General features: G+C 40.4%; 1 protein-coding gene across 5 annotated transcripts in view; it reads left to right on the forward strand.

Annotated features, from left to right (window-relative positions):
- LOC114674199 (uncharacterized) overlaps window positions 1-26,800 on the forward strand; it is a 32,520-nt gene extending 5,720 nt beyond the window's left edge. For 3 of the 5 annotated variants that reach the window (XM_077977114.1, XM_077977115.1, XM_028840146.2), the window contains 3 exons: window positions 16,211-16,337; window positions 17,151-17,246; window positions 24,998-26,800. In XM_077977114.1, coding sequence (XP_077833240.1) covers window positions 17,213-17,246; window positions 24,998-26,547 — 1,584 coding nt within the window. In that variant the 5' untranslated portion in view covers window positions 16,211-16,337; window positions 17,151-17,212 and the 3' untranslated portion in view covers window positions 26,548-26,800. Of the gene's footprint in view, window positions 1-16,210; window positions 16,338-17,150; window positions 17,247-24,312; window positions 24,376-24,997 lie in introns of all 5 variants that reach the window. The other 2 variants (XM_077977113.1, XM_028840145.2) reach the window with 1 other exon arrangement.
- Window positions 26,801-27,170: the final 370 nt, after the last annotated feature.

The raw sequence follows: 27,170 nt of genomic DNA on the forward strand, positions 1-27,170 counted from the left end.
AAAGGAAGGAAATGTGCAGTCTATGTCTGGCTATACGACAGGTGAGAAAAGAGAGCACCACCTAAGTCATATAAGAGGGTGTTTCTTTTTAAAAACTATTTCTGGAGAACACAAAGGATGGAGAATTTTATTAATCATAGTTCTTTATCAGGATTATCTACGTGCTTCATCTTTGCCCACCTTTTTTCCTGGTCCTATGTATTTCTTCCATTTGACTTTTTCTGAGTTGTATTTTTTATAATAAACTGGTAAAGATAACTACAGTGTTTCACTGAGTTCTGTGAATAGCTCTATTATATTACTGAACTTGAGGAAAGTTCTGGGAGTCCTCAGTTATTAAACAGTGGCTCAGAAGCATAGATCAGCCCATGAAGTTTGTGACTGGAATCTGCAGTAAAGACAATGTTGTGGACTGTGCTCTGAATCAGGGTCTGTGCTGACTCTGGGCATTGTCAGAATTCAAATGTTAGACAGTGAGTGTTGGAGAATTGCTTGGTGTTTAGTAAACTCTACAGATTTGGTGCCAGAAAAAAGATATTACAGAGGCCTGGCCTGGAATGGAACTCTGGGTGCCTGGGAATGGGAGGCTCTGCTCTCCTGTACACAAGCTGTCACACTGCTCATTGTCCTGTGATTTCAGGTCTCCTCCAAGGGTGAGCGAGGACTGAAAACTTAGAGGACAAGAGCTGTGATAACAAACCCCACTTTCCCACAGCTGCCACCACAAGATTTCCACCTACTCACAAACACAGCCCCTAGGCATTGACGTGCCCAAACCCCTCCCAGGACTAGGCACCACCCTCAGAAAATTCACAACCGCATTTTTTATCCCAGTGCTTCTTGCCAAAAACCCAAAAAATGACTGCATCTCCTAGAATATCCCCACGCCCAGACTCTGAATCTGTAGCAGTAATCTGTTTTCTCCACCATCCTAGGGTTTTGACCAACTGTTCGTAATCTCATCTGCCTGACTTCATGGACACAAAAATAAGTCAGAGTGCAGCCTCACCTAAGCCACTATCTGCAGTACAAACCAGTCCTTCCACCTACATTGCACTCTCCTCCATCTATAGATTTTTTACTTTTAACTTTTATTTTTGGTTCATGGGTACATCTGCAGATTTGTTATATAGGTAAAATTATGTCATGAAGGTTTGGTGTGCAGATTATTTTGTCACTGAGATGCTAAGCATGGCACCAAACAAGTATTTTTTTCTGATTCTCTTTGTCCTCCTACTCTCCACCCTCAACTGAGTCTCAGTTTTTGTTGTTCCTCTCTTTGTGTCCATGTGTTCTTATTATTTAGCTCTTATTTTTTTAAATTTATTTTTCTGAGACAGAGTTTTGTTCTTGTTGCCCAGGCTGCAGTGCAATGGCTGCATCTCAGCTAACTGCAACTTCCGTCTCCCAGGTTCAAGCGATTCTCCTGTCTCAGCCTCCTGAGTAGCTAGGGTTACAGGCACCCACAACCATACCTGGCTAATTTTTGTATTTTTTAGTAGAGATAGGGTTTCACCATGTTGGCCAGGCTGGTCTCAAACTCCTGACCTCGTGGTTCACCTGCCTCGGCCTCCCAATGTGCTGGGATTACAGGCGTGAGCCACTGCTCCCAGCCAGCTCTTATTTATAAATAATAACATGCATTTGGTTTTCTGTTTCTGCATTAGTTTTCTAAGGATAATGGTCTCTAGTTCCATCCATGTTGCTGCAAAAGAAATGATCTTGGTATCTTTTTATGGCCACACAGTATTCCATGATGTTTATGTACTCTTTTTTTTTTTTTTTTTTTTTTTTTTGAGATAGAGTCTGACTTTGTCCCCAGGCTAGAGTGCAGTGGTGCAGATGTTGGCTCACTGCAACCTCCGCCTCCTAGTTCAAGCGAGTCTCCTGACTCAGCCTCCCTAGTAGTTGGGATTACAGGCGCCCACTACCACACCCAGCAAATTGTATTTTTAGTAGAGACGGGGTTTCACTATGTTGGCCAGGATGGTCTCGATTTCTTGACCTCATGATCTGCCCGCCTAGGCCTCCCAAAGTGCTGGGATTATTTTGTTTTTATTAATTTTTTTTTTGGGGGATGGAGTCTCGCTGTTGTTGCCCAGGCTGGAGTGCAGTGACACAATCTTGGCTCACCACAACCTCCGCCTCCCTGGTTCAAGCGATTCTCCTGCCTCAGCCTCCTGAGTAACTGGGATTACAGGCACCTGCCACTACGCCTGGCTAAGTTTGTATTTTTAGTAGAGACAGGATTTCACCATGTTGGCCAGACTGGTTTCAAACTCCTGATCTCAGGTTGATCTACCTGCCTCAGCATCCCAAAGTGCTGGGATTACACGTGTGAGCAAGTAGGTGGCCATGCCTAGCCACCTACTTTTTAATGAGGTTGTTTGTTTTGTTTTTTTCTTGTAAACTTATTTAAGTTCATTGTGGATTCTGGATATTAGACCTTTGTCAAAAGCATAGTTTGCAAGTATTTTCTCTTATTCTGTAGGTTGTGTTTACTCTGTTAGTAGTTTTCTATGAAGAAACTCTTTAGTTCAGTTAGATCCCATTTGTCAATTTGTTGCAATTGCTTTTGTTATCTTCATTATAAAATTTTCTGGTTCCTATGTCTGGAATGATATTTCCTAGGTTATCTTCTAGAGTTTTTTATAATTCTAAGTTTTATGTTTAAGTCTTTAATTCATCTTGTTAATTTTTGTATATGTTGTACGGAAGGGGTCCAGGGCTAGCCTTGTATATAGCGCTAACTAGTTATTACTGTACCATTTATTAAATAGAAAATTATTACCATATTTCTCTTTGTCAGTTTTGTTGAAGATCATATGGTTGTAAGTGTGTGGCATTATTTTTAGTAGGATTATTTAAATATTTAAATTTAAATATAAAATTTTAAATAACATTTAAAATTAAATAGGAAATTATTCCTGTATTTCTCTTTGTCAGCTTTGTTGAAGATCAGATGGTTGTAAGTGCATGGCATTATTTTTTGGCTCTCTATTCTGTTGCATTTGTCTGAGTCTGTTTTGGTTCCAGTACCATGCTGCTTTGGTTACTGTAGCTTTGTAGTATGGTTTGAAGTTGGGTAATGTAATGCCTCCAGCTTTGTTCTTTTTGCTTAGAAAAGTTCCTTGGCTATTGGAGTTCTTTTTTGGTTTCATATGTATGTATGTATTTATTTATTTATTTAGTTCTGTTAAGAATATTTTTGATAGTTTCATGGAAATAACATCTGTAAATTTCTTTTGGCAGTAAGACCATATTAACACCAACCTTTTCTATCAATGAGCACAAAATGATTTTCCATTTGTTTGCGTCATCTCTGACTTTTTTTTCCCCCCAAGACAGTTTTGCTCTTGTTGCCCAGGCTGGAGTGCAATGGCACAATCTTGGCTCACCACAACCTCTACCTCTGGGGTTCAAGGGATTCTCCTGCCTCAGACTCGCGAGTAGCTGGGATTACAGGCATGCACCACCACCCTGGGCTAATTTTGTATTTTTAGGCAGAGATGGGGGTTTCTCCATGTTGGTCAGGCTGGTCTCGAACTCCCGACCTCAGGTGATCCGACCGCCTCGGCCTCCCGAAATGCTGGGATTACAGGCGTGAGCCACTGCGTCCAGCCATCTCTGACTTCTTTAAGAAGTGTTTTGTAATTCTTGTCCTAGAGATCTTTCATCTCCCTTGTTAGCCATATTTCTAGATATTTTATTCTTTTTTGTGGCAACTGTAAATGGCATTTTTTTTTTTTTTTTTTTTTTTTTTTTTTTTTTGAGACGGAGTCTCACTCTGTTGCCCAGGCTGGAGTGCAGTGGTGTGATTCTGGCTCACTGCAACCTCTGCCTCCTGGGTTCAAGCAATTCTCCTGCCTCAGCCTCCTGAGTAGCTGGGATTACAGGCATGTACCACCACACCTGGCTAATTTTTGTATTTTTAGTAGAGACGAGGTTTCCCCATGTTGGCCAGGCTTGTCTTGTACTCCCGATCTCAGGTGATCCACCCCTCTCCACCTCCCAAAGTGCTGGGATTACAGGTGTGAGCCACCGTGCCCGGCTGAGATTGTATTATTAATTTGGCCTTTGGTTTGGATGTTGTTGATGTACAGAGTTGCTACTAATTTTTGTATGTTTATTTTGCATTCTGAAACTTTGCTGAAGTTGTCAGCTTACAGAATTTTTCTGCTGAGACTATAGGTTTTTTTAAGATATAAAGTCATGTCATCTGCAAATGGGGATAGTTTGAGTTCCTCTCTTTCTTTTTGGGTGCTTTTATTGTTCATCTTGCCTGCTTGCTCAGTGAGGACTTCAAAATTCCATGTTGAATAGGAGTGGTGAGAGAAGGCACCCTTGTCTTGTGCCAGTTTTCAAGAAAAAAATGTTTGTAACTTGTGTCTATTCAGTATATTGGCTGTGAATTTGTCATAGATAACTCTTTTGAAGTATGTGCCTTCAATGCCTAGTTTGTTGAGGATTATAACATGAAGGATGTTAAATTTTATGGAAAGTTTTTTCTGCATCTATTGAGTTAGTTTTGTGGTTTTTGTCCTTAGTTCTGTTTATGTGATGAATGACATTTATTGATTTGTATGTATTGAACCAACCTTGTGTCTCAGGGATAAATCCTACTTGATTATGGTGGATTAACTTTTTGATGTGCTGCTGGATTTGGTTTTTCAGTATTTTGTTGATGATTTTTTGTTAATATTTTAAAAATATTGGCCTGAAGTTGTTTGTTTGTTTGTTTGTTTGTTTTGTCTCTGCCAGGTTTTGGTATCAGAATGACGCTGTTCTTATATAATAACTTGGGGAGAAGTCGTTTCTCAATTATTTGGAATAGTTTTAGTAAAAATAATACCAGCTCTTATTTGTACATCTGGTAGAATTCAGCTGTAAGTCCATCTGGTCCTGGGCTTTTTTTGGTTGGTAGGCTACTTATTATTAATTTGATTTTGGAGCTTTTTATTGGTTTATTCAGGGGTTCAGTTTCTTTTTTGTTCAGTCTAGGGAGGAGGTATTTGTCCAGGAATTTATTCATTTTGTCTAGATTTTTTAGTTACTGTGCATAGAAGTGCTAATTGTAGACTTCCATCCTCGTTTGTATTTTTGTTGGGTCAGTGGTAATGCCCATTTGTCATTACTCATTGTGTGTGTGTGTGTGTGTGTGTGTGGTTTTTTTTTATCTTCTCTTTTTTCTTCATTAATCTAGCTAGTGGTTTATTTATCTTACTGAGTTTTTTCAAAACATTTACTTCTAATTTTTTAATCTTTTTTGTAGTTTTTTACATCATCTAAATATACCTCAGATATGATTTTAGTTATTTGTTGTTTTCTGCTGGCTTAGGGGTTGCTCTCACTTCTCTCATTCTTTTATTTAGGATATCAGGTTATTAAATTGAGATATTTCTAGCTTTTTGATGTGAGCATTTTTTTTTTTTTTTTGACGGAGTCTTGCTCTGTCGCCCAGGCTGGAGTGCAGTGGCCGGATCTCAGCTCACTGCAAGCTCCGCCTCCCGGGTTCACGCCATTCTCTTGCCTCAGCCTCTCGAGTAGCTGGGACTACAGGCGCCCGCCACCTCGCCCGGCTAGTTTTTTGTATTTTTAGTAGAGACGGGGTTTCACCGTATTAGCCAGGATGGTCTCGATCTCCTGACCTCGTGATCCGCCCGTCTCGGCCTCCCAAAGTGCTGGGATTACAGGCTTGAGCCACCGCGCCCGGCCTATGTGAGCATTTAATGCTATAAATTTCCCTTTTAATACTGCCTTAGTTGTGTTGCAGTGATTCTGGTATGTTGTGTCTTTGTTCTCATTTATTTTAAAGAATTTGATTTTTGCCTTAATTGTATTATTTACCCAAAAGTCATTCATGTTCAGGTTAATTTGCATGTAGTTGTCTTGTTTCAAGTGGTTTTCTTTGTATTGAATTATATTTTTATCAAGCTGTGGTCTCACTGAGTATGTTGCTGATACCATTTTGAAATTTTTGAATTTGCTGAGGATTGTTTTATTTCTGATTTTGTGGTCGATTTTAGAGTATGTGCCCTGTGGTGGTGAAAACATTGTATATTATGTTGTTTTTAGATGGAGAGTTCTGTAGATGTTTACTACTATTTGGTCAAGTGTTGAGTTTAGGTCCTAATATCGCTGTTAATTTTTCTGCTTCAGTAATTTGTTTACTAGTGTCTGTGGCATGTTGTAGTCCCCCACTATTTTTGTGTAAGAATCCAACTGTCTTCATAGGTCTCTAAGAAGTTGCTTTATTTATGTGGACCCATGGATTTTTTATAGCACCTTTTTCTCTTCTGCTTTTTTCCCCATAAACATTCTTTCAAGTGAATACAGTGTGCTCAGTGCTACTCCTTAGATGCCTGAATCCAGTGTCTACTAAAATTAAGATGTCCAAGAGTTCAGCATATCCAGAGACCTGGCTGTTGTAAGAGAAAATATAAGTTAGAAATAAAAGGCTCTCTTTTCTTTTTTTTTTCTTTTTTCTTTTTTTTGTTTTTTGAGATGAAGTCTTGCTCTGTCACCCATGCTGGAGTGCACTGGCGTGATCTTGGCTCACTGCAACCTCTGCCTCCTGGGTTCAAGTGATTCTCGTGTCTCAGCCTCCCAAGTAGCTGGGATTACAGGCACGTGCCACCATGCCCAGCTAATAATTTTTGTATTTTTAGTAGAGACGGGGTTTCACCATCTTGGCCAGGCTGGTCTTGAGCTTCTGACCTCAAGTGATCCACCCACCTTGGCCTCCCAAAGTGGTGGGATTACAGGTATGAGCCACTGCACCCAGCCAAAAGGCTCTATTTTTATACTTGAAAATAAGAAAGAATGTTTTGCTCATCTCTCTCCTTTTTTTTTTTGAGATGGAATCTCGTTTTGTCAACTAGGCTGGAGTGCAGTGGCATGATCTCAGTTCACTGCAACCTTGGCCTCCTGGGTTCAAGTGATTCTCCTGCCTCAGCCTCCCGAGTAGCTGGGATTACAGATGCCCGCCACCACGCCTGGCTAATTTTTGTGCTTTTAGTAGAGATGCCGTTTCCCCATGTTGGCCAGGCTGGTCTTGAACTCTGGACCTCAGGTGATCCGCCCACCTCAGCCTCCCAAAGTGCTGGGATTACAGGCGTGAGCCACCGTGGCCTGCCCATCTCTGTCTTCTTCAAGCATTTAGGTTATATGTAGATATTTTTCTCTGCTTTTTAAAAATATATGTATATCATATTAACAGCTAAATAAACCTTTTGGCATTCTTTGTGACTCAGGATTTTATTTTTGTTTTTATTTATTTATTTTTTTGAGATAGAGTTTTGCTCTTGTCACCCAGGCTGGAGTGCAATGGCTTGATCTCGGCTCACTGCAACCTCCGCCTCCTGGGTTCAAGCAATTCTTCTGCCTCAGCCTCCTGGGTAGGTGGAATTACAGGTGCCTGCCACCATGCCAGCTAATTTTTGTGTTTTTAGTAGAGACAGGGTTTCACCATGTTGGCCAGGCTGGTTTCAAACTCCTGACCTCAGGTAATCCGCCCACCTCAGCCTCTCAAAGTGCTGGGATTACAGGTGTGAGCCACTGTGCCCGGCCAACAGTTTTCTTAATGTTCTATCATTGTCGAGTTTCTCTGGGGCTGGAGAAAATGTTTTCTTTTACTATTATTTTTTATTATACTTTAAGTTCTGGGATACATGTGCAGAACGTGTGTGCAGGTTTGTTACACAGGTATGCGTGTGCCATGGTGGTTGGCTCCACCTATCAACCTGTCATCTAATTTTAAGCCCTGCATGCATTAGATATATGTCCTCATGCTCTCCCTCCCCTTGCCCCCCACCAGAAAATTTTTCTTTTAATGGTATTTCCCAAACACTGTCTAGAATTACCAGATATGATAGATACATACAAGGTGCTAACCAGGATCTACTCTAGAGTGGGCTTACCCTCTCAGGCTTCCAGTCAACTCCCAAATTTGCTGCAGAGTGCATGCTGTCACCTAAATATGCAGGCAGAATTGTCTCTCTTATTTTGTATCTATAGTCCTCTACAGTGACTTCTAGAGGGGCTAGGCCAGATTTCTACAAACTTCACAGGGCAGCAATCAGCCATTTTACCTCTTTCAATTACTCTTGAATCTTCAGACCTGAAACTGATTTAGAGAGCATGGGGCCCACAAATCCAACTAGAGTAACAGGTGTGCATTGAGTATACACATAGACATGAGAATCTCCACTTTCCACTTCCTCCTGTTACCGAAATGCTCACAAATGTGCAGGTAACATCTGCTGATACTCTGTCCACCCAGAACCTAAATCTGCAGCTCCAAATTCTGAATCTAGGTCTTGAAATTTTGGAAATTAAAAAACTTGTATCTGAGAAATGCAGATCCTTTTAGTTGTCAAACTTGAAGAGACATTAAAATGAGAGCACAATTATGTCTTTCTCCCCACTTTCATCTATATGTATTCATCCCTTGAAACTGTTTGCTATTGCCACCAGTAGTTGTGAATTAAATTAATAATGCCACACTGGACACTCTAAACCTTAGCGATGTACATCCAATCAATAATTAATGTTATTCCTGTAAATAAGAATTTGACAAACAAGTTTGTACCAGCCCAAAGAGGGACCATCTTCTGTCCTCTTTTTACGTTTACAAATACCCTTGTAACTGGTGGTAAACTTAAGTGTAGATTCCAGGCAACTTGAATCTTTCCTTTCATGTTATAAATCTCAAGCTTGGTCCCCCCAAAACTGGGGGGGACCAGTTTTCTGTATGTTGCCTTAGCTTTTTCCTTTTAGGTAGAAATATCATTTAGAATGAGCTAGAGCAGCCTCTATGAGTGGACCTCTTCTTTGATTGTACTCCACTTTCTGTGACACACAAGAATGCAGAGCCAGGTTTATCTGACGTAGAATCTGCACATAAGGTCTAACCTCTGTCTGGGATTCACAAGTCAAGGTTAGGCTTTGGATTGAGAATGTACAGAAAACATACAAGAGACATTTTCTCTATTGTGAGATGTCAGCATAGAAATGTTAAAACCCCTTTTTGAGAATGCAGTGTTTTGAACTTCTCAGATCTCGTCCAGTGACTTTCTACAGTTATGTGAGGGGCTCCAGGTGTAAATAGATTCTGATTGCAGAGTCTGTAAGTGTAAACAAGCATCTTCAGAGTAAGAGATTGAGACTACAAGGTATCCAGTGCCATGACCAAACTATACCTACCCGTAAAATGTGATACCGGAGTGGAGTATTCTAGTCCTTTTTTTTTTTAACCCAAGAGCAAACTAATCAGGACATGCAATTCAAGTTCTGGAGCTCCACCAGAACAGTTGCATTCTTCATTTAGCCTGAGTCTCTCCTCCCTAGCTTATCATTGGGCCACCAGCTCAGGGGCACTGAGAACCCTCTCACAATCACCTAGGCATATTTGAGAAATTTGAAAATGTCCAGAACAGAATTATGTAAGGCTGACATGAGTGGTTAATTCTGCTTCTGTCTCAATGTAAGAGAAATAAGTCATCCTGTGTTTGTTCCTCCCCCCCATACAAGAGAGATCTTTGGTTGGTACACAGATGAGAGTTTCTCCAGTTTCCTGGTACTTAGGTGAAAAACAAGGAAGAGGTCTGGAGACTCAAACAGATAAACTAATTGCTTCCATTTCATATGACCATTAGAAAAATAGATAAAGCAGTCATCATCCCTATCATCCAGGAACTTTTAGTCTAGACTAGCAACTAGATAAATGGCTGAATTGGGCATGATATGGTTGCTACAATGTTCCTAGACAGAGGCAGTGAGGAAGACCCCAGGACCCTTCAGTCTTCATCTAATTCCTCCTTCTGCACTGCTAGAGTTTTGTCTGACACAACCCCATGGTGGCACAGGGGCAGTCAGTTCTCCAGGGGTAATGACTGGTACCTTTGCATTGACAGCAGGGGCCTGGCAGGGGCTTAGTACATCCCTTTGCCCAATGCCCACTTTTCTTGCATTTGAAGCAAGAGTCTCTGCTGGCTTTATCTTTATGGCCCTTCAGATTTTCCTTAGATGCTCTTTGGGCATTCAGGACATCGCCAATGATGGCTGCCATAATTTTGGCTTGCCGTTTTTCTTTACTCTGTTTCCATTATCCTTCCTTCAGATCACAAGTGTTATACACCATAAACACAGTATCAAGAATCTGGTTTTGATTAGTCTGTGGCCCCATCTGTAGCTTGTGGAGCTTATGTCTAATGTCAGGGGCAGATTGGCTAATAAAATGCTTTGCCATTAATAGTTTCCCTTCCGGAGATGAAGGGACTAGATTAGTATATTTTTTAAAAGGCTTCCTCCAACCTGCCATAAAACATGGCTAGATTTTTCTTCTTGCTTTATGTAACCTTCTGTACTGTATCAAAATTTTCTGCCTTAGTTGTTCCCTTTCTCATTCCTCCAAGGAGAGCCTCAAGCAATTTAACCTGGTTGTTTCCCACAGTGGTGTTATAGTTTCAATGAGGATCAGTAGTGGGAACTGTTTCTGGTTCTGAGTGATTGGCCTGAGGGTTTCAGGTGAATAATCCATCTGCTTCCTTGTAGGTGGCCTCAAAGATGTGTTCTTTTTCTGAAGGGATGCAACAGGTTGCTAGAATAAATTGAGCATCTCTTCATGAGAGATCAAAGTTTGAAACCCATCGGCAAATTTCCCAAGATTCTCAGAATAGCTTTCTAGCTTCTCCTTACATTGTTGTGTATCAGTTATAGAGAAGGGGACCTTCACTAGGACTGGCCCCTCAGCTCCTGCTACCCTGAGAGGTAGCAGGGCTGGAGAGAGGGTTCAATACAGGGTTCCCCCTTGAGTATGAGGGGAAGGTCTAGGATCACCGGTGTTTGCTCCTGAGTTTTAGCCTCAGAAGCATTTGGCAAGGGACTATGTAAGGATGGTCACTGCTCACCCTGGGAACCAGGTGACCCTGTGAAAGAAGGTTGTCTATAATATCAACTTCTGCCTTAGAACTTTCCTTTACGGGGTAGGTTCTGGGAGTTTCACAGATTGTTAGGTTTTGATATAGGGTCATGAAGGACTGTACCTAGATTTCTGACCATTTGTCCTGCCTCTTGCAAAATAGGCCTGTTTGCAGGATAGTGTCATAATTAATGCTACCATTGACTGCCCACTATTCTGAGCTGAGCAGCTCATAATAGGGCCAGACAGTATTGCAGAAAAATATTATACATTTTCTCTTGAGATTGTCAGGGTCAAATTGATTCTAATGGTGGAGGATATAGCCAAGCAGGGAATCAGAATTGGAAATAGAGTTGCCCACAGTGGAATCAGGTGAAATAGATTGAGAGTTGCTCATAATGGTCTAGAAAAAAGAAAAAAGAAGAGGACCTTGCAAACTAGAGGGCTTATTAGTGACCCAAATTTTTCCTAGGGCATCTCCCTGGAAAAATTATTGGCCCAGACTGAGGTCTCTGGGAGCATCCCCTCTTTAAGCCTCAGACTTAGTCTGTCAGATGGCTCTGACCTTAGAAAGGTGCCAGCACCACTATAGAATGGTTCCCTCCACCACTGATGACCTACTATGAGTTGTTTTTTTTTTTTTTTAATTTTTTTTGAGACAGTCTCACTCTGTTGCCCAGGCTGGAGTGCAGTAGCATGATCCTGGCTCACTGCAACCTCTGCCTCCTGAATTCAAGTGATTCTCCTGCCTCAGCCTCCTGAGTAGCTGGTATTAAGGTGTGTGCCACAATGCAAGGCTAATTTTTTTGTATTTTTAGTTGGTCAGGCAGGTCTCAAACCCCTGACCTCATGATCCGCCCGCCTTGGTGTCCCAAAGTGCTGGGATTACAGGCATAAGCCACTGCACCCGGCCTACTATGAGCTTTTTTTAAGGCTTATCTATCCCATTTAAAGCAACCCTTTCTCTCTCTCAACTTAGGCAATAATACATTTTCTTTCATAAAATCCCCCCTCCATCACGCACCTCACAGACCACCTGCAACATGCTTGGACCCTCTGACTTATATAACCTTTTTGCATAGCTAGGTGGGTTTTCTGTCCATAGCTAGTTGAGTGGGGGAAGGGAAGAATTTAGCATAAGAAAAGAAGGTTTCAGTCACCTCAAATGTGTGAGTTCACCCTGGGCAAACTGCCACTGCCAACTGTGTCACATGTAGGGATCAGGGACTATAACCAGAAAGGATAGAAAATCTTTCCCCCTTCTGGGCAGGACAGCCAGCCTGTTTGCCCCTTGGCCTTCCGAGAACATCAGAGAGTGGCTCTGGCTAGTTCCACTCAATTACCAACAGCTACTAGAAAATGGCTGCTGAAAGACTGAAAAAGGAGAAAAGGAAAAGATCTCAGAAAACAGACAAAAACAATAGGACTCAGAAAAAGGAAAAAAAAAAAAAAAAAGGTCTCAGGTCCCTCACCCAGACTGAGAGGTGGCAGTCAGGCGCTTCCACATGGAAACCTTTCAGTTTCATCAAAAAGTGGCCCTGGCCAGAAACTTGCAGTTGTCTTCATGCTTAGGCACTGTCCACCAAGGGTCCTGAGTAGGAAAGGAAAAGAGGGAGAGAGAGAGAAAGAGAGAAAGAAAAAGACTTCCCTGTATGTAAAAGGAGAAAGGAAAAAAATTAAGTCCCATACTTTCGGCCTACCTCCTCTCCTGCCTGGCTCACCAAAATAAGTTACCAGTAGAAGGTCTTGACTGCAGGTTATCCAGGTTCTTGGCCTTTTGAACAAAGAATTGGATGAAACAGCAAAGCAAGAAAAGAATGAAGCAACAAAGGAACAAAACGGGTTTATTGAAAATGAAATTATACTCTGCAGTGTGAAAGTGGGCCCGAACAATGGCTTAAGGTCCCAGACACAGAATTTTCTTGGGTTCAAATATCTCCTAGAGGTTTCCCATTGGCCACTTGGTGCTCACCTCATGTAAATGAAGTGGTGGCCCACAATTGCTCTGATTAGTTGCAGAAAGCAACCAATCAGAGGCTGAAGCAAAGTTACAAAGGTCGCAGTCCTCTGCAAATATCCGATTGGTTGCAAAAACAACCAATCAGAGGCTAAGGTGAAGTTATAAAGTGTCAGTTTTATTCAAATAGAGACTCAGCCCACAATCAGTCTGATTGGTTGTGGACAGGCAATTTCCTATCTGCCTCACGGAAACGGTGGGGATTTGCAAAGGCAATCCTCTGGTCTTTTTGTTACTTAGGCATGGAAAGTTAGTTTTCCTTTCCATTTAGGTCTAGGAATTCGGTATGAAATGGTCTTAGGTTCCCTGCCTCCAGACCCTATTCTCCTGCCTCATTAGTACATGTGTACCTCATGGTTTCCAAATGCAGACTTATTTAGACGTTGCTGCTTTCTGCTTATTCTGTAAACTTTAAAGAGCCAGCAAAGAATATGAAAATTGGTAGTCTTCATTTGAGAAATATTTGTGTTGTGACAAGAGTGCTGAGTGTAAGGGACTCCATGCTGTGCCTGCTTTCTCTAATGCTAATACATGAGCCCCAGAGGAGCAATGTCAGCATTGATAGGGAACATTAATGGGTTTAAAATACCCATTAATGGCTGACTGCTGTGGCTCATGCCTGTAATCCCAGCACTTTGGGAGGCCAAGTTGGGTGAATCAGTAGAGGTCTGGAGTTTGAGATCATCCTGACTGGTGAAACTCTGCCTCTACTAAAAATACACAAAAAATTAGCTGCTTGTGGTGGCAAGCACCTACGTAATCCCAGCTACTCAGAAGGCTGAGGCAGGAGAATCACTTGAACCCAGGGGACGGAGGTTGCAGTGAGTCGAGAGCCTGCCACTGCACTCCATCCTGCACTACAGAGCGACACTCCATCACACACACACACACACAACCCAAAAAACAAAAAAAAAATTCATGAACGCTAAGTCTGCAGAATTACATCACAGAGAGTGGGGCCATAGTTTCCAAGTATTTTTTAAGCTCATTAAAGCTTTAAAGGCAATGCCCAGCTAAGTGGTTTTCAGCCCAGGTTTGATTTTTTTTTTTTTTTTTTTTTTTTTTGAGGCGGAGTCTCACTCTGTGCCCAGACTGGAGTGCAGTGGTGTGATTTCAGCTCACTGCAACCTCCACCTCCTGGGTTCAAGCGATTCTCCTGCCTCAGCCTCCTGAGTACCTGGGATTATAAGCAAGCACCACCACGCTTGGCTAATTTTTGTATTTTTGGTAGAGACGGGGTTTCACCATGGTGGCCAGGCTGGTCAAGAACTTCTGACCTCAAGTGATTCGCCACCCCCCAGCCTTGGCCTCCCAAAGTGCTGGGATTACAGGTGTGAGGCACCATGCCCAGCCCAGGTTTCTAATTAAGATTACATGGCCATGGCCAATTTGCAGAAATACCTACTTGTGCCCTATCCATGGGTCTGTTTATTCTTCTGGGCGGAGGTATCATGTTTTGTTTTTTGTTTTTGAGATGGAGTCTCACTGTGTTGCTCAGGCTGGAGTACAGTGGCCCGACCTCCGGTCACTGCAACATTCGCCTGCCATGTTTAAGCGATTCTCATGCCTCTGCCTTCCAAGTAGCTGAGATTACTGGTGCATACCATTATGCCTGGCTAATTTGTGTATTTTTAGTAGAGATGGGGTTTTGCCATGTTGGCCAGGTTGTTCTCAAACTCCTGGCCTCAAGTGATCTGCCCACCTCGGCCTCCCAAAGTGCTGCAATTACAAGTGTGAGCCACTGTTCCCACCCACGTTGTTTTAATTAAGTGCCTCATGTGACTCTAACGTGAGCCCAAAATCAAGTATGAGGGGTTCAAGATACATTCATGAGAGTTAAGTTCCACCTTTGCTCTAAAGAATGGTCAAAGGGCTGGTTCTGTTTGGTTTGGTAGTGACAGAAAAGTGTGGCTCGTATTTTCATTGCTGTAGCAGAAATTGCTGGTGTCCATGGCAGGGCAGGGCACCTGAGGACAGAAGGAAAGAAACTTTTACTTTTATCTCCATGGAGCAGCTCATGGTTCCTGAATCTCTTCTGGTATGAAGGACAGAAATGGGTGGACTTTTTCAGTTAGTCTTGGTCCTTCTGCCTGTGGGTATGATAGGAGCAGGTAAACATGTGGTACTGATACCTTTAAAGGCATATTCTAAAGATGCAGGTGTAATTTGTCCAGAGAATCACATCTGAAAAGAATTTTCAGAGAAAGGAAAAGATGGCTTTTTTTCAGTTAAACATGTCTCAGATCAAGAGCTGTGTCCACTCTGCCTCCTGGAATGCCATGCGTTTACTTTGACTTCTCTACTTGTGTTTTTTCTCCCTAATGAGTTTGTTTTAACTACTTCTAAAAACTCTTACGATAGTCAAGACTCTGAAAAATATTTCTTTTCTATATACCAGAGCCTTCTCTACATCATGGCTTCTTATATGCCATGCAGAATTCTCACCATTATTTTATGATCTGCAATATTAAAAATGTTGCCTGTGGCTGTTGAACATGGGAAGGTGTAGATACTCAAGATTCCTATTGGGAAAACCTGGGGTCCTTAGTAAAAATGGGGAACATGTAATGTTGAGGTTCCATCTGTGTTCTCAATTAGCTATTGTTTAAACAAGATAGCATTTATTACACAGAAGCTTCTGAAGCACTCAAAAAGGTACATGTTTGTGTTTATGTCCTTAATTATATATATATTGTTTGTTGTTTTTTTGTTTTTTTGTTTGAGACGGAGTCTCACTCTTGTTGCCCATGCTGGAGTGCAATGGCACGATCTCAGCTCACTGCAACTTCCACTCACCACAGCCTCCACCTCCCAGGTTCAAGCGATTCTCATGATTTGCCTGCCTCTGCCTCCTGAGTAGCTGGGATTACACACATGCGCCACCACGCCTGGCTAATTTTGTATTTTTAGTAGGGTTTCTCCATGTTGGTCAAGTGGGTCTTGGAACTCCCGACCTCAGGTGATCCGCCTGCCTCGGCCTCCCAAAGTGCTGGGTTTACAGGCATGAGCCATTGTGCATGACCTATTGTATATATTATTATCCATAAAATTATTATATATACACTGGTGTTGTGGCTCTTGTGCCACTGTTTTCTCAGGGTTAGAGAACACATAAGGAAATATTTCTGTGTAAAAAAATTGATTTTATTGGATAATTTCAGTCACTCCTGTAAATCAGAAGCAGTTCTCATTACTCTCTCATTTTACCTTGAGTCAAATTATAATCTCTGTTGGCTACCTCGTGAATATGTTTGTGTGTATGTGTTTTTCAGGGACTGTTGACATTTAGGGATGTGGCCGTAGAATTCTCTCTGGAAGAATGGCAATGCCTGGACACTGCACAGCGGAATTTATATAAAAATGTGATTTTAGAGAACTACAGAAACCTGGTCTTCCTGGGTAAGGATAACTTCAACACACAGTTTCTTTTTGTTTTTCTTTTGAGACGGAGTCTGCCTCTGTCGCCAGGCTAGAGTGCAGTGGTACGATCTTGGCTCACTGCAACCTCTGCCTCCTGGGTTCAAGCGATTCTCGTGCCTCAGCCTTCCAAGTAGCTGGGACTACAGACGTGAGCCACCATGGCTGGCTAATTTTTTTTGTATTTTTGGTAGATACACGGTTTCACCATGTTGGCCAGGCGGGTATCGAACTCCTGACCTCAGGTTAACCACTTGCCTTGGCCTCCCAAAGTGCTAGGATTACTGGTGTGAGCCACCATGCCTGTCCCAACACACAGTTTCTAATATACCGTAAAGGTTTCATTTCTCTTCTTTGTAGAATGTGTTTTGGTAATGTATGCTTTGAATAAATGAGTTTCAGATCCCTGTTTTTGAGAAAATCTTAAGGATTTGTCTGTATTGAGAAGAATTTCTTCAGTATGTTTCATCTTGATTTGAACTTACCACATTCCTGAGCTGATCTGTGTCCTTCACTCTAGATTAGTGGTAATTTCAGAAGTTTAGTGGCATAAAACATTGTTGCCCACACCTTCAAATCTAATTGCCAACACAAAGTTTTGATTCATAAGTAGTGGGTAATGAAATTAAGAACCTGCAAATTTAGAATATTTTCTAAGTATTTAAAAATTTGTTATAAGTCAGTATTGGGGGATTAATTTGCTATTCTATTACATTCTCTTTACTGAGCACATTACTAGGTTGGTAATTGGAGAATATGAGCAAGATTCATGTTATTTATTTTTTAATAAAACAGGTATTGCTGTCTCTAAGCCAGACCTGATCACCTGTCTGGAGCAAGAAAAAGAGCCTTTAACTATGCAGAGACATGAGATGGTAGATGAACCCCCAGGTAAGTGAGAGTGAAAGTGAATACAACAGGTGACAAAGATGAGAGGTCCAAAGGTCAAAGAGAAAACCAGTCCTTAAAATGTGATTTGGGAAGCTGTGTTTTAAAGGAAATAGTTTCTGGAAAGCCTGAGTATTTTTTGCGCTCACATTTGAGCGTTTTCTGTCTTATGCTTTTAAATTCTCTAAGGTTTCTATTTACATTTTTAGTAATTTCCCTTCAAGTTTTCAGTGAGAACCAATGTCCTCTTCATGGCATATAAGAGACTGCGCAATCTGAATCCTTACTCATTTGTTTTGGAGACACAGGAATATCTGCATAATTTTGAGAAACTCTATTAAATGATTTTTTAAGTTCTTTTTTTCCATCATGTCTGAAACGTGTGAGAAGTGTTTTCTATTGTTTTCTTTTCTTCTTCTTCTTCTTTTTTTTTTTTTTTTGAGACAGAGTCTTGGTGTCTTACTCTGTGGCCCAGGCTGGGGTGCAGTGCTACAGTCTCAACTCACTGTAACTTTTGCCTCTTGGGTTTAAGCAGTTCTCCTGTCTCAGCCTCCCAAATAGCTGGGATTACAAGCACATGGCCACCACGCCTGGCTAATTTTTTGTTTTTAGTAGAGATGGGGTTTCACTGTGTTGGCCAGGCTGGTCTCAAACTCTTGCCCTCAGGTGATTTGCTTTCCTTGCCTTCCCAAAGTGCTGGGATTACAGGTGTGAGCCACTATGCCCCGCCGCCCCCCCTTTTTTTTTTTTTTCCATTTTTCTACATATTTTATTTGTTTGTATTTCTGTAGTCTTCAAATGTAGTCTTGAAATTATAAAGGGCTGGGTGCAGTGGCTCAAGGGCCGGGCACGGTGGCTCACGCCTGTAATCCCAGCACTTTGGGAGGCCCAGGCGGGCAGATCAGGAGGTCAGATAAAAACTAGAAAGAAGCTTTCTGAGAAACTGCTTTGTGATGTGTGCATTCATCTCACAGAGATAAATCTTTTGATTCAGCAGTTTGGAAACCTGGCTAATATGGTGAAACCCCATCTCTACTAAAAATACAGAAAATTAGCTGGGTGTGGTGGCACACGCCTGTAATCCCAGCTACTCAGGAGGCTGAGGCAGGAGAATCACTTGAATCTGGGAGGTAGAAGTTACAGTGAGCCAGGATTGTGCCACTGCACTGCAGCCTGGCTATAGAGTGGTACTCCATCTCAAAAAGAAAAAAGAAAAGAAAATTATAAAGTATGATATCCTTCTGCTTTGTTTTTTTTTCTCAAGGTTGCTTTGGCTATTTAAAGTATATCATAGTTTCATTTACATTTTAGAATTACATTTTTTATTACTGTGAAAAATGCCACTGGAATTTTGATAGGGAGTCTATTGAATCTATATATTATTTTGGATAACATGTCACTTTAACAGTATTTATTCTTTCAATTCATAGACATAAAATATTTTCAAATTTATTTATGTCTTTTCTAATATATTTCACTGATATATCTCTCACTGTAAAGACTTTGTACCTCCTTGGTTAAATTTGTTCTCAGAAATTTATTTTAATGCTATTGTAAATAAGATTTTTTTTTCTCTATTGTATCAGACAGTTTAGATTTATGGAACCCTAACTTGTATGTTAGTTTTATATTTTTCTAATTTACTGAGTGTATTTACAAGTTTTAATGTACTGTTTATGTTTATATATATATAATCGTATGAGCTACAGCTAGCAACTTTTTACTTATGTGTCTTCAATTTCAATTGCTCTTTTTCATTTTTTGACTAATTCTTTTGCCAGTACTTTCAGTGTTATGTTAAACTAGCAGCATTGACAATGAGCACAATATAGTTTTGCATTGGCATCTGTGTATAGAAGGAGAAAACAGCTCAAGTTTTTATAAACTGGTTTCAGAAGGTAAAGATCTTCTTTTGTTGGACCCTCAGGGTAATGGGATGCCCTCTGGTTTGTAGTGGAGAGGGCTTTGTCACAAGGCTGCTGGGTCTGCACTAGGGTCTGCCCTTAGTTGGCTTGTCCTAAAAAACTTGGGTAGTTTAAATTCCCATTTTGGATAGACTGAATTTTGGCAGAGGATTTTGCTCTGTAGGGCAAACACTAGGGCAGGTTTTTGCAGTAGGGTCTGCATATGGTGGGCCTTATATCAGAATGTGGATGACTATGGCTTTCAGCGAGTACCAGAAGGGATCTTTCCAGGTCACTGTGTGGGTTTCTATATAGGCAGAACTGACTATAAACTGTGGCTCAGCGAGCTGGAACTGAGTCATTGAACTGCTTCAGGGACCACGGTAAAGGCTAAGGTCTGTAGGCCAGCTGACATGGCTATAAATGGGTATCTTCCTCCGGGCCTCTGGAAAAGCCGAATCTCTCCCAGACTTTGGCTGGGAGGAGTTTGGGATGATTACATAGTAAATTCAGAATTCTAGTGGGACCAAGTTGAGTGGGCCATTTCCTAGTCTGTAGTTAAGAACAGGGATCCTGTAGTTTGCACCTGAATGAGGGCCTGCCTTCTGAAAAGAAGACTTTAAAATATTGGGCTTTATCAGAATTCCACAACTCCCTCTCTCTCTGGATCTCAAAGCTCTCAAAGGCACTTATTTTGAGATGGAGTCTTGCTATGTACATAATTCAGGCTGATTTTGAAATCCTAACCTGAAGTCATTCTCTAAACTTAATATACCATGTATCTTTCATTACAGGTGTGAGTCATGATGCCTGGCCATCTCCTAAAGGCGTTTTTGTCAGGGATGGCTGACAAATTGTCTTGCTGTGCAGGAGATAACAAAATAGGTTACCTTTTATTCTCCCATCTTACTGATTTCACTCCTGCTATACATTTTTATTCTCCATTTTCTATTTCAATTTTGTCTGTAATTTTACATTTAGAAATTTAGAACAATATGCTAGAATTTACATGTAATGCCTGAAGTAAATTAGATAATTTGTAGGCACTCCATATTTACTAAAACTTTACTTATAAATTTAGGCTTGATGTAGGAAAAAAGAATTCTATGATTTGCACCCATTTTGTCCAGCCTATATCTAAATAATGTAATTTATTTGCAGATATTTATTTTATATATCAGACACTCTATATTCTGCAATATATATTTTTTTATATATTTAACATATATATTTAGCATTATATATATTTATATATGTGAGTGTGTATATATATATATATATAGCAATGTAAGGCTTTTTTTTGCTTCTAAAGTTGGATTACAGCAGTTTCATTTTGTGTAACAATAGCATATATTTAAAACATAAAATTTCTTTTCTTTTTTTTTTTTTTTTTTTGAGACAGAGTCTCACTCTGTCACCCAGCCTGAAGTTCAGTGGTACAATCTCTGCTCACTGCAACCTCCACCTCCCAGGTTCAAGCGATTCTCCTGTCTCAGTCTCCTGAGTAGCTGGGACTATAGGCACACACCACCATGCCCGGCTAATTTTTGTACTTTTAGTAGAGACGGGGTTCACCATGTTGGCCAGGCTGGTCTTGAACTCCTGACCTCGTGATCCATCCATCTGCCTCGGCCTCCCAAAGTTCTGATACAGATGTGAGCCACTGAGCCTGGCCCAAAATTGTCTTTTTTTTTTTTTTGAGATGGAGTTTTGCTCCTGTTGCCCGGGCTGGAGTGCGATGGTGCAATCTCGACTCACTCCAACCTCTGCCTACCGGGTTTAAGCAATTCTCCTGCCTCAGCCTTCTAAATAGTTGGAATTACAGGCGCCCACCACCACACCTGGCTAATTTTTGTATTTTTAGTAGAGGCGGGGTTTTACAACGGTGGCCAGGCTGGTCTTAAACTTCTGAGTTCGGGTGGTCCACCTGCCTCGGCCTCCCAAAGTGCTGGGATTACAGGCGTGAGCCACTGCACCTGGCCTTCTTGTTTTTTTAAATGCTTATTTATTAAGTTTCTCATTAGAGTCTTTCATTTATGATAATACTGCATTTCCTTTGGAATTGTACTGCCATACAGTGCATGTCAAGGATTCAGCATACCTGCCTTCCATGAGTAGAGTTACAATCAAATGTTGCAGTTATCTGGACACATTATTATTTTTTAATTTATTTATTTTTCTTTTTCTGAGACAGAGTCTTGCTCTGTTGGCCAGGCTGGAGTGCAGTGGCACGATCTCAGCTCACTGCAACCTCCACCTCCCAGGTTCAAGAAATTCTCCTGCCTCCGCCTCCTGAGTATCTAGGATTATAGGTGTATACCACCATGCCTAGCTAATTTTTTTGTATTTTTAGTAGAGACAGGGTTTCACCGTGTTGCCCAGGCTGCTCTCGAACTTCTGAGCTTGTGATCCGCCTCCCAGAGTGCTGGGATTACAGGCGTGAGCCACTGCGTCTGGCCTAGACACATTTTTAATGCTACATCAGTGTTGCCTGCAAGATTTTATGAGTAAACATTTAACATTTATATATATTACGGTTTTGCCATTCCATATTAGTGTGTTTTTTCAGTTTGACATCTGTTTATTGTGTTTTTTTGTTTTACCATTTTAGACAATTTGCAATTGTTTGTACACTTTAAATCTATGGGATTTAATTAAGAAATAAATCAGCCATATATCTATCCCAGTCAGATTATATGTGTGTGTTAATAAATTTGACCCCAATTTTGGTTATGGCTTATCTGGTGTGTATTCTTTCTTAGCTGATTTTCAATGGTCGTTTTATCTTGTCTAAGTGATTAGTCATGGAGATAGTCTTTTTTTTTTTTTTTTTTTTTTTTTGAGATGGAGTTTCACTCTTGTTTCCCAGGCTGGAGTGCAATGGTGTGATCTCCACCCACCACAACCTCTGCCTCCCAGGTTCAAGTGATTCTCCTGCTTCAGCCTCCCGAGCAGCTGGGATTACAGGCATGCGCCACCACGCCCAGCTAATTTTTGTATTTTTAGTAGAGACGAGGTTTCTCCCTGTGGTAGGCTGGTCTCCAACTCCTGACCTCAGGCGATCCACCTGCCTCCCAGAGTACTGGGATTACAAGGCGTAAGCTACCACGCCCGGTGAGATAGTCTTATTTTCACCATGTGTTTAATAATAAATATATATTTCTTTTGTGCGAGAGAAACACTTTTGTGATTTGAAGATAATTTATGTAGAGATTCATAATTCCGTATGTTTTCCAGTTTTTCTTTTAAAAAAATTAATTGTAAAACCACATAAAATAAATTTTACCATCTAAAATCTATTGAAGTGTACATTTCAGGGCCAGGCATGGTGGTGGCTCACATCTTTGATCCCAGGATTTTGGGAGGCCAAGACAGGAGAATTGCTTGAGCCCAAAAGTATGGGACTAGCCTGGGAAATGTATGGAGATTCTCTGTTTACAAAAAATTTTTAAAAATAGCCAGGCGTGGTGGTGTACACCTGTGGTCCCAGCTTTTTGGTAGATTGGTGGTGCAGGATTACTTTAGCCTGGGAGTTTGAGGCTACAGTGAGCCATAATTGTTCCACTTTACTCAAACTTGGATGACAGTGAGAACCTGTCTCAAAAAAACTGTACCTTTCAGGCATGGTTAGTATATTTGTATTCATCTTGTGAAACTAAAATTCAATACCCGTTAAGTAACAGCTGCCCATTTTATCCTCTCTCCAGCCCTTGACAAACACCATTGTACTTTCAGTGTGATTAATTAAGATATCTCATATAAGTGGAATCATATAGTATCCATCATTTTGTTACTGGCTTACTTCAGGTGACATAATATTCTCAAAGTTTTATCTTAAAATGTGACAAGATTTATTTAAGGCTGAATAATCCATTTGTGTGTGTATGTGTGTGTGTATATGTGTGTGAGAGTGTGTGTGTGTATATACATATACCTTTTTTTTTTTTTTTTGAGATGGAGTCTTTGTCACCCAGGCTGGAGTGCAGTAGCACTATCTCGGCTCACTGCAACCTCTGCCTCCTGGGTTCAAGTGATTCTCCTACCTCAGCCTCCTATGTAGCTGGGACCAGAGGCACATGCCACCACACCCAGCTAATTATTGTATTTTTAGTAGAGAAGGGGTTTCACCATGTTGGCCAGGCTGGTCCCAAACTCCTGACCTCAGGTAATCTGCCCACCTCAGCCTCCCAAAGTGCTAGGATTATAGGCATGAACCACTGCTAATGGGATTTTTATAGAGATTATGTTGAATTTGTTCACCACTTTTGGTTGCATTGGCATTTTTGAAAAATTAAGTGTTTTGGCCCTTGAGCCAAGAATATGTTGAAGACTGTTTTATTTTGATATATTTTTCAATTTGCCAATTTTACTTTTGCTTTTAATTTTTTGTTTTATTCACTTTTGGTCAGAAGATGTTTATAATTTTGATCTTCCTAAATTTATTTATTGTTGCCGCTTGAGAGAAGATTTTACTGTGTCACTCAGGCTGGAGTGCAATGGCATAATGTTGACTCACTGCAGCCATAACCTCCCAGGCTCAAGTGATCCTTTTACCTCAGTCTCCCAAGTAGCTGGCACTACAGACGTGTCATGGCTACTACCATGCCTGGCTAATTTTTTGATTATTTGTAGGAACAGTGTCTTGCTATGTTGCCCAGACTGTTGTCAAATTTCTGGCCCAGCTGGGTCTTCCAAAGTGTTGAGATTGTAGGCATGAGCCACTGTACCTAGCCAGCATTCTTAAATTTAATAAGACTTGATTTGTGTCCTAACAGAATACACCAGGTGCAAATAAGAATATTGTGTATTCTCTTGATTTTGATTTAAAAGGTTTGTACAGGTCTGTTAAGCCTGTTTGGTCTGTGATGTGGCTTGGATGTCTGTGTTCTCCAAACCTCATATTGCAATGTAATCATCATTGTTGATTTGGGTCCTGATGGAAGGTGAATATGGGACCTACTGGGAGGTGCTTAGGTCATGAGGGAAAGTTCCTCATGAATGGCTTGGCACTATCCTCTTGATAATCAGTAAGTTTACGCTCTGTTAATTCAAGTAAGAGCTGGTTCATTAAAAAAAAAAAAAAAACCTGGCTTCTTTATCACACTTGCTTTGTATCTTACCATGTGATATGTTCAGTTAATCCGTGCATTCCACTATCATTGTAGGCTTCCTGAGACCCTCACCAGAAGCAGATGCTGGCACACACTTTTTGTACAATCTGCCAAACTGTGAGCCAAATAAACCTTTTTTCTTTATAAATTATTCACTCTCAGGTATTCCTCTATATGTAAGTAATTGAAGTTTGCAATTTTTTTTTTTTATGAGACAGAGTCTTGCTTTGTCACTCAGACTGGAGTGTAATGGTGCGATTTCGGCTCACTGCAACGTTAGCCTCCCAGGTTCAAGCAATTCTCCTGCCTCAGCCTCCCAATTAGCTGGGACTACAGGCTCCCGCCACCATGCCCAGCTAATTTTTTTTTGTATTTTTAGTAGAGACTGTGTTTCACTATATTGGCCAGGCTGGTCTTGAACTCCTGACCTCGCGATCCGCCCGCCTCAGCCTCCCAAAGTGCTGGGAGTATGGGTGTGAGTCACCACGCCTGGCTGCAGTTTACTTCTAAAAACATTATGTTATATTGGGGAGTAGAAAAAGCTGTGTTGGGTAAATGTGACAGAATTTTTTTTTTTTCTATGTGGCTCTTTGCCTTGTGCTTACCTGGGCAATGCATACACTTAATTATGGCCTGTGGTGCCATCTTGCTTATGTAGTTTGTGTAATTTTATAAGTTAGATTTGGAAAGTATATTTATCTGAGTCTGTAAAGTAATGTGTTATTTTTATTTCTTTCAGTAATGTGTTCTCATTTTGCCCAAGAGTTTTGGCCAGAGCAGAACATAAAAGATTCTTTTGAAAAAGTGGCACTGAGAAGATATGAAAAATGTGGAAATGATAATCTTCAGTTAAAAGGCTGTAAAAGTGTAGATGAATGTAAGGTGTACAAAGGAGGTTATAATGGACTTAACCAATGTTTACCAACTACGCAGAGCAAAATGTTTCAATGTGATAAATATGTGAAAGTCTTTAATAAATTATCACATTCAGATAGACATAAGATAAAACATGTGGAAAATAAACCTTTCAAATGTAAAGAATGTGGCAAATCATTTTGCATTCTTTCACACCTAACTCAACGTAAAAGAAATTATACCAAGGTGAATTTCTGCAAATGTGAAGAATGTGAAAAAGCTTTTAACCAATCTTCAAAGTTTACTAAACATAAAAGAATTTATACTTGTGAGAAACTCTACAGATGTCAAGAATGTGACAAAACTTTTAACCAATTCTCAAACCTTACTGAATATAAAAAAGATTATACTCGAGAGAAGCCATATAAATGTGAAGAATGTGGCAAAGCCTTTAACCAGTCCTCACACCTTACTACACATAAGATAATTCATACAGGAGAGAAACCCTACAAATGTGAAGAATGTGGCAAAGCCTTTAACCAGTTCTCAAATCTTACTACACATAAAAAAATTCATACTGGAGAGCAACCCTACATATGTGAAGAATGTGGCAAGGCTTTTACCCAATCCTCAACCCTTACTACACATAAGAGAATTCATACTGGAGAGAAACCCTACAAATGTGAAGAATGTGGAAAAGCTTTTAACCGATCCTCAAAACTTACGGAACATAAAAACATTCATACTGGAGAGCAACCCTACAAATGTGAAGAATGTGGCAAAGCTTTTAACCGATCCTCAAATCTTACAGAACATAGGAAAATTCATACTGAAGAGAAACCCTACAAATGTAAAGAATGTGGCAAAGCTTTTAAACACTCCTCAGCCCTTACTACACATAAGAGAATTCACACTGGAGAGAAGCCCTACAAATGTGAAGAATGTGGCAAAGCTTTTAACCGATCCTCAAAACTTACTGAACATAAGAAACTTCATACTGGAAAGAAACCCTACAAATGTGAAGAATGTGGCAAAGCTTTTATCCAATCCTCAAAACTTACTGAACATAAGAAAATTCATTCTGGAGAGATACCCTACAAGTGTGAGGAATGTGGCAAAGCTTTTAAACACTCCTCATCCCTTACTACACATAAGAGAATTCATACTGGGGAGAAACCCTACAAATGTGAAGAATGTGGCAAAGCTTTTAGCCGATCCTCAAAACTTACTGAACATAAGATAATTCATACTGGAGAGAAACCCTATAAATGTGAGAGATGTGACAAAGCTTTTAACCAATCTGCAAACCTTACTAAACATAAAAAAATGCATACTGGAGAGAAACTCTACAAAACTGGAAGGTGTGACAATGCTTTTGACAACGCCTCAAACTTTTCTAAATATAAAGGAAATCATACTGGTGAAAAATTCTAGAAATGTAAAGAATGTGTCAAAGATTTTAAATGGTTTTCACACTTCATTGTATGTAAGATAATTCATACTGGAGAAAACTACAAGTGTGAAGAATTTGGCAATACTGTTAATTACGGTTCAAACCTTATTGCACAGGAAAGCATTTATACTTAAGAAAAATTGTACAAATATAAAGAATGTAAAGTAGCCATTAATATCTGTTGACATCCTAATATCAGAATGTTGGTACTTAATAAAAGCATTATAAATGCAATTACTGTCTAAAGATTTTAAGAAAATATAAGCCATTAAAGTGAAGAAGAGTATTCATTTTGAAGACAAAGGTTACAAACATAAAAAGGGTTGTAGTACATGTACTGGTATCACAAATCTTACCATACACATTTTGTACTAGAGAAAAACTGAAGCAGTTGCTCAAACTTTTTTCAACATCAGTGAATCTATATGGGAGAAAAACTCTGCATATTTTCTCAAAAGAAAAATGAAAAGCAGATTTTTTCAAAATCTAGAAAAGCATATTTTTTCAAAATCTGTAGCTTAGAAAACATCTAGAGTTAATACTAAAATATGTTTTTGCAGGCCAGGCATGGTGGCTCACGCCTGTAATCCCAGCACTTTGGGAG

The sequence above is a fragment of the Macaca mulatta genome, chromosome 19 (genome assembly GCF_049350105.2).
Source record: "Macaca mulatta isolate MMU2019108-1 chromosome 19, T2T-MMU8v2.0, whole genome shotgun sequence".
Lineage (NCBI taxonomy): Eukaryota > Metazoa > Chordata > Mammalia > Primates > Cercopithecidae > Macaca > Macaca mulatta.